This window comes from Phlebotomus papatasi, chromosome 1, assembly GCF_024763615.1.
Source record: "Phlebotomus papatasi isolate M1 chromosome 1, Ppap_2.1, whole genome shotgun sequence".
Classification (NCBI taxonomy): Eukaryota; Metazoa; Arthropoda; class Insecta; order Diptera; family Psychodidae; genus Phlebotomus; species Phlebotomus papatasi.
Window position 1 is genome coordinate 55,283,049 of NC_077222.1, and position 18,965 is coordinate 55,302,013.

General features: G+C 37.0%; 1 protein-coding gene across 1 annotated transcript; it reads right to left on the reverse strand.

The window, feature by feature from the left end:
- Positions 1-833: 833 nt before the first annotated feature.
- Positions 834-18,400, reverse strand: LOC129807420 (mucin-5AC). The gene is made up of 5 exons (XM_055856673.1): positions 17,969-18,400; positions 17,651-17,856; positions 16,693-17,494; positions 7,964-9,255; positions 834-3,374 (listed from the first exon to the last, which is right to left on the reverse strand). The coding sequence occupies exons 1-5, from the start codon at positions 18,237-18,239 to the stop codon at positions 1,827-1,829; spliced, it is 4,119 nt and encodes a 1,372-aa protein (XP_055712648.1). The 5' UTR covers positions 18,240-18,400; the 3' UTR covers positions 834-1,826.
- Positions 18,401-18,965: the final 565 nt, after the last annotated feature.

Sequence of the window (18,965 nt, forward strand, 5' to 3'; positions counted from 1 at the left end):
ATTTTTAAAGTATATTAGGATTTTATTGACCAATTCTTCTGTGGACATACATCCCCATGGTATCTATGAATGCTTATGGATTTTATCCTCTGGAGTCTTAAAATTAATGAAAAAAATCACAGTGGTTACAACTACCCCAGATTACTACTGCCCCAGTTCCCCCTAGTTCTTCAAGTAGTAAAAAGAAAATCAGGTTTTAGGACTTGGCATAGTTCACATTGTCGCACTGTTGGAAAACGTAAAATTTTTGGGGCCTCCGCATTTCTATATCCGGCCCTGAGTACATCAATAATAGTCTGCAATAATTAAAAAAACAAATGATTATATTGATTGAAATATATGTTTATTTAATTTTCCATTTTTTACATAAGTACTTAGTTTACAAACTACAGAAAATTACTAATGAATAGGTATTTGTGACCGTTACAATATTGTTTTTTTTTAAATATTTCTAGTGAAGAAGCCGCCTCCATAAACCTGCAAATAAAAGTTTATCATCATTTTAGTAATATTCTGAAATATGTTATTAAAAAGTAAAAGTGAAAATAACGTATAGTACATGAATTTTATAATTATTTCATTTTCATCTGTAAGTATTTATGCTAATAATGTGTACAGGTTTTATTTTTATTTTTTTTTGTTTGTTTTCAAATTACAGTTATTTTCTTTATTGTTAAACACTAAAAACTAACACCACGATCTCATCTCTATGCTATATAAATGTTTTTTTTCTTCTTCTGTTTTTTTCACAAGGAAAATTATTATAATTAAGTAAGTGTGGGCATGATCGAGATAAAAGAGGGGAGATGTGGGGGGAAAAAGAAGGTCTGGTCGCTAGTTAAACAATATCATGAACAAGAACATACATACATTACATGTATACAAATGATCAGAATTATTATAGCTTGAATTAGTAACAATATTATTCTTCTCTTGCTTTTGGTGGGGTCAATTTCATTTTGTTATCATCTCTATCGTAAGTTTTTTTTTTCTTTCCATCTTAATAAATCCTCATTCTTACGTGATTTGTTGTATCTTTTTTTTTTTGTTGGTTTACTGTCACTTTATTCAATTTGTTTCTTTTTTCTTGCATTTAAAATTATGAGTAACTTTCGTGAATCAAAATTAATAATATCACAATTTCTACAAATTGTATACTTTACGTACAGTGATTTGTTTATAATAATTCTATATTTTATTTTTTCCACCTAGTTTTGTCTTTCCTCAATAATTTTATTTTTTTTCCTTATATCTCACGATTCTGTCTCTTTTTTTTATTCTTCCTTTTTTCTTGAATGAAATTCTCGATGGCATTTGTGATTAATTTAAAAAACCCTACTTAAATAGTTCTTTTTTATCTTAATTTAAAGTTTTACATATATTAATTTAATAATTCACAAATTTTTAACTCGACGAAATGGTTTTTTTTTACCTCATCATTTATCATTTAAAGTACAAAAGAGTTAACTATTGAATTATTTCACCTTGTTAAGTCACCTAATCTACAATTAAGTTTTTGTCTTAAGAGGGACAAAAAAAGGTTTTTTCTTTTATTTTTTTAAATAAAACTCGCCGATTTAAGTTCTTTTACAATTGTTTTGTTGCGTAAACTAAAAAATAAAATAAGTTTTACCCGCTGAGACGTATTAAACAAAAAAAAAATCCAATAAAATTCGAATAAATGATAAAAGGAATAAAAACAACAAAAACTAATTCAAGTTAATAATAAGATTATCACAAATGAACCTATCACAGAACAACAGGTTTTGTTTTTTTTTTCATCTCTGGGAGCTTGGCGCTGCCTCTCTCTCTCTCTCTCTCTCTGTCTATTTCTCAATTTGCTGGACCATTGGCGTGGCGGATGGGGCCAGAGATGATGGAGACTCCTCATGTCGATTGCCACAGGAATCCTTGAGAATGCTTAGGGAATCTCTGGTAATTTGACCAAGAGAGTGACTATCATCCACGGTGGGCATTTCTAATGGCGATCCAGGATCATCCCTTACTCCCGTATCGTCCATTTCCGTATCCTCATCTCCACTTCCAACCTCAAATTTGACTTTTGTAGCCTGGTTAATGGCATCCTGCAGGAAATCCACATTGGCAGCTGTAATTGTATGCTCTGGAGAAATATTCTCCTTAATTTCCTGCTTAAGTGCCACAGGGATACAATCAGCAGCCACAACATCAATTTCCGGAGCCCCTGCAACATTTTCCGGACTAACATTGGCCTGAAGCACCGTTGTTGGTTGCATTTCAACCGGAGTCACATCCTCCGAGGACATTTCCTTCTTCCCAGATCCCGTCACTCTCGCCAAAAGTTCACCAATCGGACTATCCCTCCGTGGCACCAAAGTAGACGCTATAGACGAGGCCGGAGTCACATTTTCCTGCCCCTCTAAATCCATCTTCCGTTCCATCTTGTGCGCAATCAAAGTGACAGGATTCTGAAAGATTTGCAAAATCTTGTCAAATCCTTGAGGATTTGGTGTTTGGGTCCGAGAAGATGTCTTCCTAACACGTTTTTCAGGACTCCGAATCCCTCCCACCTTAGGCAGATCCTTAGCGACCAATTGAATACTATTCGTCAGAGTGTTCTCATTGCTACTCATTGAACAAAAGGATTCCTGCTGTGTGGAATCAGACAGGGACTCCTGACTGGACAAACTCCCTTTGAGCTTCTGCCCAAACACCACCACAGGATCCCCACCCATAATATCCAGACTATCTGTGGAACTGAGAGAGGTATTGAGATCGTGACCACGATCAAAGGAATCCGCACTGCCAATGGAGGAATTATCATCGGCCGTGAGAAAACGACTAACTTCCATATCCGGACTATCAATGGACTCCACCTTAGCCTCCACCTTCTCCGCCACAACAATCTTCTCCACGATAATGGGTGTTGGAAGGGGTGTGGGTGTCACAGGCTTCTGTTCTTTTATGGTAGTCACACGGAAGCGTGAACTTGTAATGGAGTTAGTTGGTGAACTGCTGGTGGACGATGGCGGTGTTAGTGGGGAGGCACCTTCGATGACACGTGACACTTGAAAACGACTTCGGGACGGACTTGGCACTGGTGATGCACTGGGGGATGGATTAGGACTTGGCAATGGTGATCTTAGACGCCCACCGGTTTTTCTATTTGTATCCAGCAACTGCCTCTCTGGCTTCCCACCCGCACACATGAGATCCAATGGTGAACGCGTGGAGCATGTCAGAGAGATCTTTCGCGAGGGCAAAAAGGCGCTTCTGGCACGCTTCGCTGTCGGCTTAATAGGATCCCGTGGCTCCAATGGTTGCTCGTTGCGTCGACACTGAGCCCGGATACTCGTCAGCATGCGAGAGTACTCCGTGGTGTCCGTGCCAGAGTCCTACACACAAATCACCAAAAAAAAAAAAAAACAGGAAAGAAATATTGTGAGATCACTGAAAATTATCATTTGACCTTTACTTGGCGAAACAGATTTGTCTGAAATCTCAGCTGAGACATTTAAAAAGTGCCAGTAACTTTTTTGAGCAGTACAATATCAATGTACAGTAGACTCCAAAGCGCCTGGCAAATTAGCCTTTTTATATGGAGCTATTTGAAGCCAATTCCTAAATTAATCTCGGACACAGCTCACAGTGCTCCAAGGAAAAAAATTAGTACACTGTGAGAGAAATCCGAAAAAGTTAAAATAACATTCCGGAAATGTTAATTTTACCCTGCAGTATTGATCCGAAAACGGTGTAAATATTACCCTTTTTTAGTGTATTAGGGGTTAAAGTTACCCTTTTCATGTTAATTTTACCCTTATAGAAGTGTAAAATTAACATTAAAAAATGTTGATATATTTTTACACCTAAATGTGTTAAAGTTATGAGGAAAAAAAGTTAATCGCATCCCCGTTTTTTCCTCAGTGTATGTGAAAGTAAGAAATTGTCTTCATCCTTAAAAAAGGCCACTCGCCGGGGACTAGGTAGACTCTCACTCAATCGGCTTTTTTTCAATCGGGAGAAAAATTTTGTTGACAATTTTCACGTTTAGGGTAAGTGTGCTAAATTCCGGCCAGCTTGCAATTTCGGCCACATATTTTGTTCGTCGTTTTTCCATGAATTTTCAGTTTTTGCATAGTCTACAGATTATACTATGCAAAAAAAAACAAAAAATGTCGCATCGAGGAACAAGATGACTTGAAAAAGACATTGGTAGAATTCCGGAGGGAGAAGGAACTATAAGAATGAAGGTGGCCGGAATAAGCTACCAATGCTTTGTCTACATTTTTATTCATTTTAAAATGTACTAAAAATGATTTTAGAGAAAATAAAGAAGATAAACTGTCTGCAAAGTTCCAGTGAACACTCCTGAAGAAGAAGTAATAAAATAATTCAATTTCTATTAAAAATATTACATTTCAAACTTGAGACTTTGGCGCTTGCATGCAACTATGCCGAAATTTGGCACACTTACCCTAATTATGAAGCTAATTCGCTCAAATTGAGCGCTTTTTGTAAAATTTACAAAGGCTCTGACGCCCAAATCTATCGATAAACCGGATGACATTTTGCCCCAAATGCCCAATTGAGAGAGAGTCTACTGTATAATCATTCAAATTTCATTTGAAGAAAATACGTTTTCCAAAGGGAAAAATAACGAAATCAGCAAAATGATAAGTTTACTCTAAAAAAAGTTTTGTCAAATTTTATCAAGCATAATTTGTCCGCTTAACAAAACATTTTTTTTTTTCAAAGTAATCGCAAAATACAGTAAAAAAAATCAGTATAAAACAAAATTTTGATCAGCAAAATATCCAAAATTAATTAGTTCGATTTTTGATAATGTGAAAAATTTCCCCTGGCAAGGAAAGCTTTTGAGTTTCCCTTGATTTGTTGGAATTACTGAACAAATAATATTTTATTACTGATTTTTACTGACAGAACTTTCTTTTCATTATAATTGTTTTGGTTGCCTAAATGCATAAATTACTGCTCAGGCTTTTTCCCTTTAAATGTTATGCTGAAAAGACTGCAAAGTAATGTGTAAAGGCAATATTTATTGCGTTTTGTAAAGCAAGAATGAAAAAAAGCCTTTATATTCTTTTAAAAAAAGCAATTAATGCGCTAAAAATTGCTTCGATGTGGTATCTTGAATTTTTTCATATAAATGCTATCCGAATTATTCCCCGTGATAGGGAATCGTTCCAGAAAAATAAAACTTCCTCAGGGCTTTATGGAGACTTTGTAAACTGGGTACATTTGTAATTAATAAAATTCTCTGTGATGGGTTTCGGTCAAAATCTCGAAAAGGCCAAAATCTTAAACGCCAAAATCCCGAAAGTTAAAATTCCGAATGCCAAAATCCCGAAAGCCAAAATCCCAAATGGGTCGAAATTCTGAGAAGCCAAAATCCCGAAAGGGACAAAATGTAGAAATCCAAAATCCCGAAAGGACTCAAATTTAGCTAGCCGAAATCCTGATAGCCAATTTTCGAAAAGTCAAAAGTCCACAGCCAAAATCTCGAATAGACCAAAATCCCGAAAGCCAAAATCCCGAATGGGTCGAAATTCCGAGAAGCCAAAATCCCAAAAGGGCCAAAATTCTGAAAGTCAAAATCCCGAAAATCCAAAATCCTGAATGGGTCGAAATTCCGAGAAGCCAAAACCCCGAAAGGACCAAAATTCAGAAAGCCGAAATTCTAAGAGCCAAAATCCCGGAAAGTCAAAATCCCAAAGCCAAAATTCCGAAAACCATGATCCCGAATAGGCCAAAATCCCAAAAGCCAAAATTCTGAAAGTCAAAATCCTGAACAGGTCAATATCCCGAAAATCCAAAATCCCGAATAGGTTGAAATACCGAGACGCCAAAATCCTAAATGGGCTAAAATTCAGAAAGCCGAAATCCTGAAAGCCAAACCGAAAAGTCAAAACCACAAAGCCAAAATCCCGAATAGGTCAAGATTCTGAAAGTGAAAATCCCGGGCGAATCCAAAATCCCGAATAGGTTGAAATACCGAGACGCCAAAATCCTAAATGGGCTAAAATTCAGAAAGCCGAAATCCTGAAAGCCAAACCGAAAAGTCAAAACCACAAAGCCAAAATCCCGAATAGGTCAAGATTCTGAAAGTGAAAATCCCGAGCGGGTCAATATCGCGAAAGTACAAAATCCCGAATAGGTCGAAATTCCGAGAAGCCAAAATCCCGAAAGGGCCAAAATTCATAAAGCCGAAACCCTGGGAGTTAAAATCCCGAAAAGTCAAAATCCTGAATTGGCCAAAATCCCGAAAGACAAAATTCTGAAAGTCAAAATCCCGAATGGGTCAATATTTCGAAAATTCAAAATCCGGAATTTCGTCAAAATCCTCAGAGCCAAAATCCCGAAAAGTCAAAATTCCACAGCCAAAATTCTGAAGCTAAAATTCCGAAACCCAAAATCTCGAATAGACCAAAATCCCGAAAGCCAAAATTCCGAATCTGTCGAAACACCGTAGAGCCAAAATCCCGAATGGTTCGCAATTCCAAGAAGCCAAAATCCCGAAAAGGTCAAAATTCAGAAAGCCAAAATACTGGGAGCCATAATCCCCAAAAGTCCAAATTCCAAAGCCAAAATTCCTAAAGCCAAAATCCCCAAAGTTAAAATTCTGAAAGTCAAAATCCTTAACTTTTAAGAACGATTGGGTCACCGGTGATCCAAAAATGAAACTTTTCCTACGGCCTTCTAAAGTTGAATTTGGCTCTAAAAAGTTAGAAAAAAATATTTTTTCTGACTCTCAATTTTTGACCTTCTCGTCCTGAAAGGGTTAACGAGTCAATATCCCGAAAATCCAAAATACCAACAACCAAAAATCCCGAAAAGTCAAAATTCCAAATTCTTAAAAGTGTCATAGCTACTCCCACGATTGCACTTACTCTTGTTTCGTTCCCTTCAGGATTTTGATCACGTTCGGGATTTTGGTTTTCAGGATTTCGACCTATTGGGAATTTTGTGTCTGCGGGATTTTGGCTTTTCTGGATATTCGCATTCTAGATTTTAACCGAGACCCATAGCAAATAGTTGCAGATGTGTAAAAAAAATCCTAGATTTCTGCAACCTTCTACTTTGCTATCACGTACAAACACTAAGAAAAAAATAACTTTAGTCAAAAAAAAAAAATTTATGGGTCACCGGTGATCCAATCGTCGTTAAGGGGTTTAGAATTCAACACTGGGTAATAGAAAAATATCATTAATATTAAATTGAAACCCGATTTTTGAATTGTAATGAAAAAAATAGCATTTGCATTTAGTCTATGAAATGCTTCGTGAATTTTATGGCAATTTGGTAAATGTCTCGACTTATTTTTTTTCACTTTTAACACCCAAAGTATTTCAATCATTTCAACCCTAATTAATTTTCTTAAGGTTAGTGAAAACCCGTAAAACAGTGAATCGAGGCCCGATTTATGAATGGATTTGCATTTGGTATTAATAAAATTCTTCCTGAATTTTATGGAAACACGGTTTGTGTCCTAGCTTTTTTTTTTAAATTTTATCTGTCAATGTATTTAAGACCCAATTGATTTTTTAAGGATTTCGCACTGGTTGGTAGTTTTCAAGTACTCTAAAAGTACTTCGTGAATTTTATGGATATCCGGTTTGTGTCTTGACTTATTTTTTTAACTTTAAACGGTAAATGCATTTTAGCGCCAAATTTAAACTTCTAGGGCTGTTTTTTCTTCTTTCCTTTTAAATCACCCAGAAGCAATACAGTCGCCTTGTTGTCTAGCGATAATTCTTTTAAAATTATATTATTGACTCTGAGGTCATGTGTACACCGATTAGATAATGCATATCTGGATATTCTTGACTTCTGTGAACATGTGAATTCCCAAATTGGATTATTTTGGGCTTTTGGGAAATCAGTATAACTTTAGCAAAATAAAAAAGGGAATTTAAATGTCTCAGCCAAAATTGCGGACACATCTGTTCCATCCCATAGAATATACATATCGTTTCAGTGTGTTGTCCAGATCGAGGCGCGTGAGTGTCTTGTTGACTTTCATGGCGTCATTGAGGGCGGTGATTCCGGGTATTTGAATGTTATTGTCACGCAGATCAACTCGCTGGAGGACACCATTGGGTCCTGTGGTTAGCACCTCGCTCAGCATCTTGGCGGCAACGCACGTGAGATGTGAACTCTGCAGACCCAAATTCGTTAAACTCGTATTTGTTATCAAATGGGCCTGAATGCTCGTGACAAAATCATTGCAGAGCATATTCTTCCCAATATTCAGAATTTCCAGGGTCGTTGTGGCCTTCAAGACATCGGAAATTGGTGCAGCGGATTTCTTAGTGATACGATTATTCCACAGCACTAGCACCTGAAGTCCCGAGGGAGCTGTAATAGGCGGTGGATCTACCCCCGAGGCTATGGTCTGACGTTCGAGAGTGCCATTTTTGGAGAATTTACTCTCAGCCAGTTTTATGGAGCTCTTGGAGTCATTGGACTCAATCGATGTCTCACTATTTAGACTCTCAGAGCTAAGGGATCGCTCAGGGATTATTTGCCTGGCTACAGGTACCTCAAAGACACAGTCATAGGATGGGGAATTTTCAGGAAATTCCATGCTACTATCCAGAGATTGGGATACGGTAAAGGAGGCTGGACTATCTGGTGTGATGTCTGAGGAGCATTTGGGTGATTTGCCGTTGATTGTGTTGCCATAGATTAAATTAGCATCCGTTGGCACACTTCCCTCCTTAAGTGTCGCGTCATTGGAGTTGGTGAATGAAAGCATCTCGGAGATTGTCGCCTCGGCGCATAGTTGTGTTGGCAATGTGGTCAATTCTTCGGTCTGGCTCACATCACCTGCAACAATTTCTTTTACGGGATTCCTATTTATATCGATCAGACTCTTAGTGCACAATTCATTAACTGATTTATCGCGTTCTGTGTCAATTAGCCCCTTATCTTGCCCATCATTTGATACACAAGTACTAATATCTGCGTCACTTGCAGAATTATTGTTCGGACATTGAGCTCCACACAAAACTGGCGCCTCATCAGAAGCCTCTGTTGGCTGAAGAATTTCCTCCTTTTCCACTATTTTCAGTTCTACCTCCTCCAACACCTTCTCCTCCTCACACACCGTCTCCGTTGATCTCTCATCGTCTGCTAATACTGGACTTTGTACAATTTTTTCGTCTTCTGATGTCTTATCATCACTATCACCGGACATTTCTCTTTCCGTGCTATCCAACACTTCAGTTATTGGTTCACTAGGTTGTTTGCACAAGCCTGAAAAAAAGTCATTATTATTATGGCTTAAGTACTTTGAGTTCCGGGGTACCTTCAAAATTGGGTTTTTTTCTCCTATTTTTAAGTGGAACTGAGCTTTACCATAATGAAATTCAGATTCTAAATTGGTTTGTTAATCTAAATTGTATAATAATAAGATCCATTTCCATTTAAAAATATAATAAAAAAGCCTAATTTCAAAAGTGCCCCTATACATATTTTAGCTTAGATTCTTTACAATCTCATTTTCAATGGTCCGTGGTAAAACCCACGTTTACCGAATAAACACGTTTTAAACACATTTAGACCATGTCATGCTCCGTAAAAATTCTTCTGTTTGTACATCAAATTCTCTGCTATATAATCGCATCCGGAGAGAAAACGGGAATAGATATCAACTTGCGGCTTCCGGTAAAGACTAAATAATATCGAGGCGAAGTTCACAGAACTCGAACTTATCCCTTCTCCATACTATTTCTGAATATTCGAGAATTTTATTTTTTCATTAATACAGCCCGTATGGCAAGGAGCTCAATTTTATTATGTTATAGCTAGGCTTTAGTTTAGATGAGTGTCTCAACTTGTTCAGAAAACCACGTATTGAAAATATTGAAATCAATAGAAAATCCTACAGCAACGATTTTTTGATCATAAAACTATTCTTTGTGAAAAAAAATGACAGTTTACCTAAAGTACTAAATATCTTTTTTGTGCCCCTACTACGCGTCTCGGTTCCTTGGGAAATCTGCTGTAGACAGGACAATAAGGATTGGATGAAAATTGGTCATTCTCACACGGATACCTAGAGGTATTGTTGGAATCTTTCCTGTTCCTGAATGAAATTCCCGATATGACCTTAGAGTTTATATCGTTAACCGACTTAAGTTTATACGGTTTATACGACGTTTATATCCGACTTAAGGGGTCACATGGGTCTTTAGCGCCTTTAGAAATTATTATCGCTATGGACGGCCGCAGTGGAAAGCGTTAACTTTAAACGTTTTTTTTTTAAACCTCATTTTTCAAAATCGGTAGTCAAGATTTTTCGAAAACTAAGCTACCCTTCTTTTGAAATTTTACACACATTTTTCTAAATACGAGTGAAGTACTTTAATGAAAGATTTTCTTATCTCCAAATCCCAATTTGCTTTACAATTTGTTGTAAATTTTACCACGTATATTTTGCAGAAAATTCCCCCGAAAACCGAAAGTATTTATTTTTCAAAATAAATATTGAATGAATTTATTGAATAATATTAATGAATAATATTGTTATTCATTAATATTGTTTTTGTTATTGTTGTTCAATATTATTATTATTTAATATTGAATTTCAGTTACGATATGAATTTAACTCATATCGTAACTGAAATATTGTTTCTTTTTTTTAATCTCCGAATCAAATTTCAACAGCTGAAATTTAAAAATGTTTAAATGGAATAAATATTGTTGTAATATTATAATTTTTATATGTTTAACAGTTTGGAATTAAAAAAAAATTGTTGAAAACAAAATTGAAAAAAATTGTTTTTAGTCTTCGGAACCCACGTAACCCCTTAGTCTCCCTAAAGAATTTCAGAGTTTATTTTGAAACAGGGTCTTAGATATATAGGTGCGTGATATACTAGTATGGGATCGAATGAGTGATAGGTAAGGTAAGCATGTTCTAAAATACGGTATGTATACAATAGTTTTTCAAAGAGTTTTGATAGTGACAGTGACAGCATTGTACGGTGTACGACGGCCTATTCGACAAGCCCTCATGAGGGCTTACAGAGTAAAGATTACTTTCCTTATTAACAATTTATTACATTACATCCCAGAGTTATTTGACTTTTTAAGCTTTATTACGCGACACAAGAAGCCGTAGGAAAACATTAATTTAACAGATCGTTTGTAATGCCCTAGGCCCCCAAGGCACACTTACGTCTTAAGCCGAGAGACGGCATAACGTAATTATAATCAAAATAATCATTTGATTGAATTCCCATCAGATTTCCACTAACTAAACCGTTTCTCAGTTTAAGCCGAGAGACGGATTAGTCAGACACTGATGGAAATGTAATGTGAGCAACATTTTGATTATAATTACGTTAAACCGTTTTTCGACTTAAGTAGTGAATGTGTCTAGGGCATAAATCGGAAAAGAAGACTTTCAGAGTTCTTTTGATGCTAAATTAGCCTTTTAATAACCCATATATTATTTCTCCACAATCAATCGACACCGTTTTGGCATACGTGCGTCAAAATACTGTAAAGTTACTTTTTGCAAAGAGTCTTCAAAGTACCATAAAATGACCGTGCTTTTTTTTAATAACAACTTCGTTGCTTACTCAGGTATGTTCGGAAATTTTAGGCTTTATTAAGCTGTTATTCCGTCTGTTCTTCGGCTGTCACAAGCTTTAGAGGTCAATTTGTTACAGATAGAGACTTAGGACCTTCGGGGCCCTTGCACAAATAGACCCAAGGACCATTAACATGCCCGTCATTTTCTCCACCCCTTCACTTCTCCGGCAAAACCATGTTTCTTTTGGGATTGCTCGAAAATGTGTCATGTGGTTTTAACTGAGATTCTTTACAATTTAACTAAGATTCCTTACAATCGTAGCTTTTGTGGTCACAGGTCAAATCCGACCTCGACAGATCGGGCCCAAATTTTGGATTTACACGTTTTGACACTCATAGATCACGAATATCATGTGTGCTAAAAATCGATTTTCGTGGACCTCCCGTCCGTTCGTCCGTCGTATAACCACTTCAGGAGAGAGAACGGAAAGAGATATCGACAAGCGGTTTTCGGCAAAGGTTAAATGTCGATGGGCGGCTAGAAGTAAATGATGTCAAATCCACCCCCCACCCCTCCTACCGTCATTTTGAAATACCCCCAAATTTTGTTTTCTCAATAACTCAGCCCCTATGGCATCGATCAATCTCAAATTTTAGTATGTTATAGCTGGGCCTAAGAGCTTTTGTTCAATACCAAACATAGGTCCCCTGACCTCCCTGACCCGAGCTATAACTGGTCAAAAATTGAATTTTTAAATGGTCATATCTCTGGTTCTAATTATCGGAATACGGAAAATTTTGGTGTTTTGCAAAGCTCTCGTAGAGTACTACAATTATACCGACACCCCTATTTCATCCGATTCAATCGAAGCTCCAATTAATAGAAAAATCGATTTTCGATTAATCGATCTCGAATATTTCGGAAACCAGACGATGCTTTTTTCTTTAAATTTTAATATGTTATAGCTGATGTCGAGACCTTTCCAACTTTGGATCGTACTCCTCTCTCGATGTTCCCTGACCTGAGCTATAATCAAAAATGTCTTGACCCGGACTGTATTTTCTGTGTTTATGAAGGGATTTCGATAAAATTTTAGTATATATTTTATCTGAGATCGAGATCGTTCTAATGATGGGTCCCATCCGTCTTTACCCCAACTCACTGTACCCCGACCCTTACTATATTCAAATGGACCAGACTCTATCTTTAATGTTTATCAACCGATTTCAATGAACTTTTTTTTTCTTTTGTTGGCCTTTCCCATTCAGACTATTTAAAATAGAAAATGGCCAGTGATAAGCCCAGATAAGCTTATGGTAGCCGAGATTCTTTACAAGTCCTCGAAATGCGTGCAACTCGGGGTGTCTACAACTCGGAATGCGTGAAAATTCGATTGTGAGTTGAATTTTCGCGTCCAGCCAATTTAATCCATTTTGATCAACATGAAGAGTTTATTCGACGCGATTCTTTACCCCCAAAATTCAACTCACAATCGAATTTTCACGTATTCCGAGTTGAAAGCACCCCGAGTTGCATGCATTTCGAGGACCTGTAAAGAATCTCAGCTACCATAAGCATATCTTGTCTTTTTTTCTTCGTTTTTGTATATGTTTTAGAGTTTGCCTAACCTAGGGGGATATTTCTAAATATGAAAATACCATTGAATCATTTCTAATAACGCTTTTTCAAGGCCAAAGTTCAAAATGGTTTTAGAGAGCGTATTTCTCCATCGAATGAGGACATGCTTGGGCTCGTTGGAAAGATCTTGGATTTTCTGACAATTACGACTCAGTTCCCATTGGTACTAAACAGGTAATGAACTGATAAGTAATTTTTGTTTTAAAATTAATTTATTACTCTTCAGCTATTTTGGGCGCTTATCTGAGTAATTTTTAAATTGATTCAAATCGGTTGTGAACCGATGAACGGTAAATGATGTGAAAGTACTTTTGAAAACAACATCCAAGCCACTAATTAAAGCATTTCGCTGTCTAATTTATAATTAAAAACTCTCAGTGTTCGGTGCTAACCCGTGTTCGGTGGTGTCCCAGTTTCCCCTAAGGGCAATTTAAATAATTTTGACACAAAATATCCCTCATGATAACCCAGTATTCCGCATTTTCCATAATTCGACAATCTTACGACCGTCAATAGAATACGTCTTGGATTTCATAGTAAATACAGGACCGATAGTTTTACTTTAAACTAAAATATTGCCAGAGTGCAACAGAATTACACCCGTACAAAAGGCAACAAACTCGTACCAGCCTTGGTATATCATTTACCTCTATGACGCAAGTTGTTGTCGCCTTTGGAACTATCGATAGAAAACTCCCGTCACAACCCTCAATTTTTATCTCATGTTCTCCATTGATTTGCGATCCAGTTTAAATCGGTTGTGAACCAGTTAAATTAAAAAGAAAATTGAGGCTTATCGAAGCCAATTTACCGGTATGGTACCAACCCAAACTCTGCACCCTCCCCCTATAAAACACTATCAGGCCTAAGGGGAAGTGGGGCACTTTTGAAAACGGGGCACCTTTGAAATCGGGATTTTTCTTCTATATTTAAGTGGAACTGAGCCATATTGTAATGTAATTTATCTTCCCAATTTGTTTGTGCAGCTAAATTATATCAGTATAAGACTCAATTTTATTTAAAAATAGGTAAAAAAAAATCCAATTTCAAAAGTGCCCTATTTTCCCCTATCTGATAATGTTACTGACTGAATGGCAACTGTATGGGAATTCTGTAACAGTATGACAATGTCATATGACAAATTAATTACTTAACCCTTTCACGACGAGACACTTTTACGGACCGAAAATTAACTATTTAACCGATAAACAAAATCAATGAAACGTGTTACATTTGACTTTGGAAAATCCAACAGAATCTGATTCAGTGCATTTTTTACCTCTACGAGCGATAGGGACAAAAATAGCCCAAAAATTTAAATCACTTTTTTGACAATACTTTTTGACAATGAATAATAATTTTTAGTCTAATGAAAAATATTATGTGTGAGTATTGTAGTTTATATTGCCAAAAGTGTTTTGCTTAAAAAAATTGTAAGTATAAAAAATAAATAAAATCAATTATGAATTTGAGAATTTAAAAATTCGCCATTTTTTAGCTTAAATATTTAATTCATAGCTAATAGCTAGAGACTTGCAAAAAATATTCTAGATTCCTTCAACCTCTTCTACGTTACAATTCGTCAGTTAAATCAGCATTTATCGTAACTTCATTTTTGCGAATTTGAAATATATACTTATTTGGAATCAGCGTAATTTTGTTTATTAAACGCACTTGTGAAAAAGAAACTTTTATAAGCCCAATAAAAATTATTTTAAACAAAAATTATCGTAAATGCCCTCCATTTTTGGGGAAGTTACGACAAATTTCCATACAAAATTTTCAATAATCAGCATTTGCCGTAACTTCTTTTGCTCACTTGCGTGACTTGTAATTTGCAGTAAAATTGCAAAATTTCTCAATAAAACGTTTATAAACTCTTCCAAATATCGAAAGACGGTGCGAATAATGTAACATGAAATCATTTTAATTCAATATTAGCGAGAAAAAAGTGAGAAAAAATCCCTACCCATCTGTCATTAATTCAAAACAAAACAAACGACGTGGCGCTCAAAATTTATTTTAATAAAACTTATGAAATAAAAGCTTTTAGGGACAGGGATAACAGTATTATTGACTAATTTTGTAAAATAAAGGCGCTTATTATCACTAGAATAATTCAAATTGATATACAGTAGAGTCTCTCAAATCTGAATCTCTCAAATTCGAACGCCGTTTGGATTCAAAATGGCAATTGTGAGGTTATGTTGGAAAATTCGTATTCTCGGTGAATGGAAATCATATTTATGTGCTTCTTCCTGAATGTTTACATACATTATTATCGTATAAAATGAAAAGGAAGTATGTTATCAATGAAACTTGCGAGAAAGTACGAGATTTTGATTCAAAGTACAATTTAATTTCACACAAATTTCGTTAGTTTTGAAAAAATCGTTCGAATTTGGGAGGTGAGAAATGTCAAAAATACCCCCCGAGCGTTCGAATTTAGAAGACTCTACTGTAATGCATTTTATAAAATTGTCGTAAACTTCCAGAATATCTATACATTGGAAGTTACGGTTTTGTAAACGATGGAAGTTACGATAAAATATTATTGTGTTTCTTCTAACATATTTCTCAATATTGCAGTTTTTAAATAATTTTATAAAGATTTTCTCGAGTTAACTTACAGTTTATTAGTGCCACTTTTATTATTCTGACTCAAAAGTATCGCATTCGGGGCTCATTTTTAAGAAAAATAATATTGAACTGAAAATTTCGTCTCCTGAAAAGTTGCCAAAAGGAAGTTACGACAAATGCTGATTTAACTGACGAATTACGTACAAACGTGAGAAAAAATTAACTTGGGGTAGTCAGGAAAAAATATTTTCTTTATGGGACACCGGTGTTCCAATCGTCCTTAACTCTTTCGTCTCTTTTGGGACTCTGAGTACCCAAAGCAGCATATGAATGTTCTATGAAAAACAATGTTTTTTAAGTATTCAGAACTGATAAAAATCCTATTTTTGTGGATGATTACAAACTATAAGGATGTCCAAATGTAAGATATTTTTTGTAGGACCTCAATTATTTCCTGGGCTTAGATATTTTTGATTAAAAAATGGTGAAATTGGCTTGCAGCACATGCTGCGGTCCGGAAAGAGTTAAGTTCCGGACCGCAGCATATGCTGCAAGCCAATTTCACCATTTTTTAATCAAAAATATCTAAGCCCAGGAAATAATTGAGGTCCTACAAAAAATATCTTACATTTGGACATCCTTATAGTTTGTAATCATCCACAAAAATAGGATTTTTATCAGTTCTGAATACTTAAAAAACATTGTTTTTCACAGAACATTCATATGCTGCTTTGGGTACTCAGAGTCCCAAAAGAGACGAAAGAGTTAAAGGGTTAATACTCACTGAGCTTTAAAGTTGTGTTGCTCAAGAATTTACCACGAAAATTTGTCACATGACATTGTCATATCTTTACAGAATCTCCCTACTGATTCGAACGAATGGTAATTTCCTAATTTCAAATGAATAGGAATAGGATAGTTAAGTCCTTTACCTTGCAGGTTCGCGTTGTTGTTGTCTCTGGAACCCTCATAAATGGTCAAAAGTTTGCTATCTAATCGCGGACTCGCAGTCGCATCGTCACTCTTCTCGGAGTCCAGTGCCTCAGGCATGGGTTCGGGCTTTGCAAGCGGTGCCCTTTCGGGGGCCTTAGGTGGCTCAGCAACAACTGGCGTAGGTGGTGGCACAATGGGTCTAGCCACAGGAGGGATGGGCTTCTTAGACTCAAACTTCTGCATGGCATTGATGTCGGTGGCTTTGTCGGGATGAGTGGCATTGCGGAAGAATTGACTCTGTTTGATGAGAGCCTCAGCAATGTGACAGACGCCATTGTCCTCGATGTAGTTGTTGCTGATATCGAGGAATTGCAGGTAGTAGTTGGCTTTCAGCAGATTACCAATCGTGTAGGCGTCGTAGCAGTTGAGGTCGTTGTGTGCCAGCCAGAGTTCTTTCAGCACCATGTTCTTTTTGAGGGCGGAGCATAGGGATGACAGTGGCCTACCCGTGAGTCCACAATGTTCTAGTTTTAGCGTATGGATGGCAGAGGACATGAGAGCTTTGCCGAGACTTGAAGCATTGGACTCGGAGATAGATGTGCCACTGGTCAGTAAGGCATTGAGGGCTTGACTTTTTTTAATCATTGCCGCACATGCCTGCCAGCCACGGTAGGAAATTGCACGATTTTCCGAGATGTCCAGCTCCGTGGCAGCCTCATAGAACTCTATCATGTCAAACATGGCAGACGCCGAACTATCATCCAGGTCACATGACGTCAGGTCGATTAGTTTGTATTGAATCTGTAAATACAGAAAGTCAATTGTGGAGGTTGGTAGCGAGAGATATGAGTCAGAATTTTCATGCTTTTCTAGGATTTCAGATATATTCAAGGCTTACTTATTGGAATAAATTTGAAGGTTTGGTCGAATTTGGTCCTAGGGGAAGGTGGTACGTACCCGTTTAAGTATCTCCTCCAGAGCTTCGCACGATTGAGGCGTGAGTTTGTTCTCGCGGAGAACAAGGGAATTACTACGGGGCGTCATGTTCTGGAAATCTATAGTCTCCAAGTGCTTAATCACGACCATTAAGGGCTCAACATCGTGCTTCGAGCACGACTTCCTGTACAATTCGATTAGCTCCTTGGCTGAGAGATTGGGCTTAGCTGTGGGAGTTAGAGAGACAATCGGTTGGGATTATTCAATAGGTAGTGAATGTGTGTGTGCGTCCGCGAGAGACATTGTGGCTCGGACATGGAGGGCGAATGAGATACTCACAGATGGCCCAGGGGTTCGCGGGCTCTAGGTACCCCGTGACCAGTTCACTGTCGTGCTTTGGAAAGGAAACACGACGACTCGATGGCATGTGGCGTGCATCGTGAGTGCCAGCCTGTCTCGCCTTGGCCCATTGACGGCGCTGACGATGTAGTAGGTGTCCATTATTCCCTGTGATCTCTCTGTTGTCATCACTCGCGAAAACTCCCTCATCCTGATGGCTGTCGCCATCAGCGCTCATTGTGGCACTCTCTGTCACTTTCGGATCATCCATTGCATTCTCTTCTCTAGAATTTTTCACGCCAAATGCTCACAGAAACGCCCAGAGTGGCAAAAAAGTTTTATTTTTAATGTGCAAACACTTTCCACTACCACTACTCCGACTCTCAAAACTGTCACTCTCCCCGAGACTGAGAAATTCATCGACTACCACCTCGAATGGTCAGAAAGACTCATAAAACTTCATTTGAGTATATCACTTACGCGACCACTGATTCGTAATGAAATATCGGAGACAGTTTTCTCTACTTTTTGTACAAAAATGAGACGAAATTCTCATTTTTTGTTTACCGATTCCTTTACATCAACTTTGTGTTGCTTTGTATCCCTGTGAAACTACGTTAAGCTAAATTTAATAGAGATTTTTTTCAAAAAAAGTTCACTTTTTACCTTCATTGTCTCTTTTCTGTACAAAAAGTCATAATTTTTTTCTCCACAAGTAATGCTTTTCCGTAGCAGATATCTCTGTCCAACCGGGTATCGATTATTTCCCATGTCGATATGGGCGCCTCTAGTAGGGCAGTGATGAAACTCAGGCAGAGCGCTACTAGCGACATCACAGCAAAGTTAACAAAAAAACGGAACTACTCGTTTAGAATTTCAATTCATCAACTGACAATATCATTGAAAAAAAAAGAAAATCAAATATGCAAATAACTATAACAATAAACATTTATTTATTCAAGAACATCCCAATATCATATTATGTGAGTAGAGGTAT

What these genes read in the sequence shown, in the direction of transcription:
- LOC129807420 (XM_055856673.1), bottom strand. Translation starts at nt 18,239, where the DNA reads ATGGATGATCCGAAAGTGACAGAGAGTGCCACAATGAGCGCTGATGGC. An exon ending in CGCGAACCCCTGGGCCATCT is followed by an intron (nt 17,857 to 17,968) that starts GTGAGTATCTCA and finishes TAACTCCCACAG; the next exon opens with CTAAGCCCAATCTCTCAGCC. An exon ending in CAACAACGCGAACCTGCAAG is followed by an intron (nt 9,256 to 16,692) that starts GTAAAGGACTTA and finishes ACTTTTTTTCAG; the next exon opens with GCTTGTGCAAACAACCTAGT.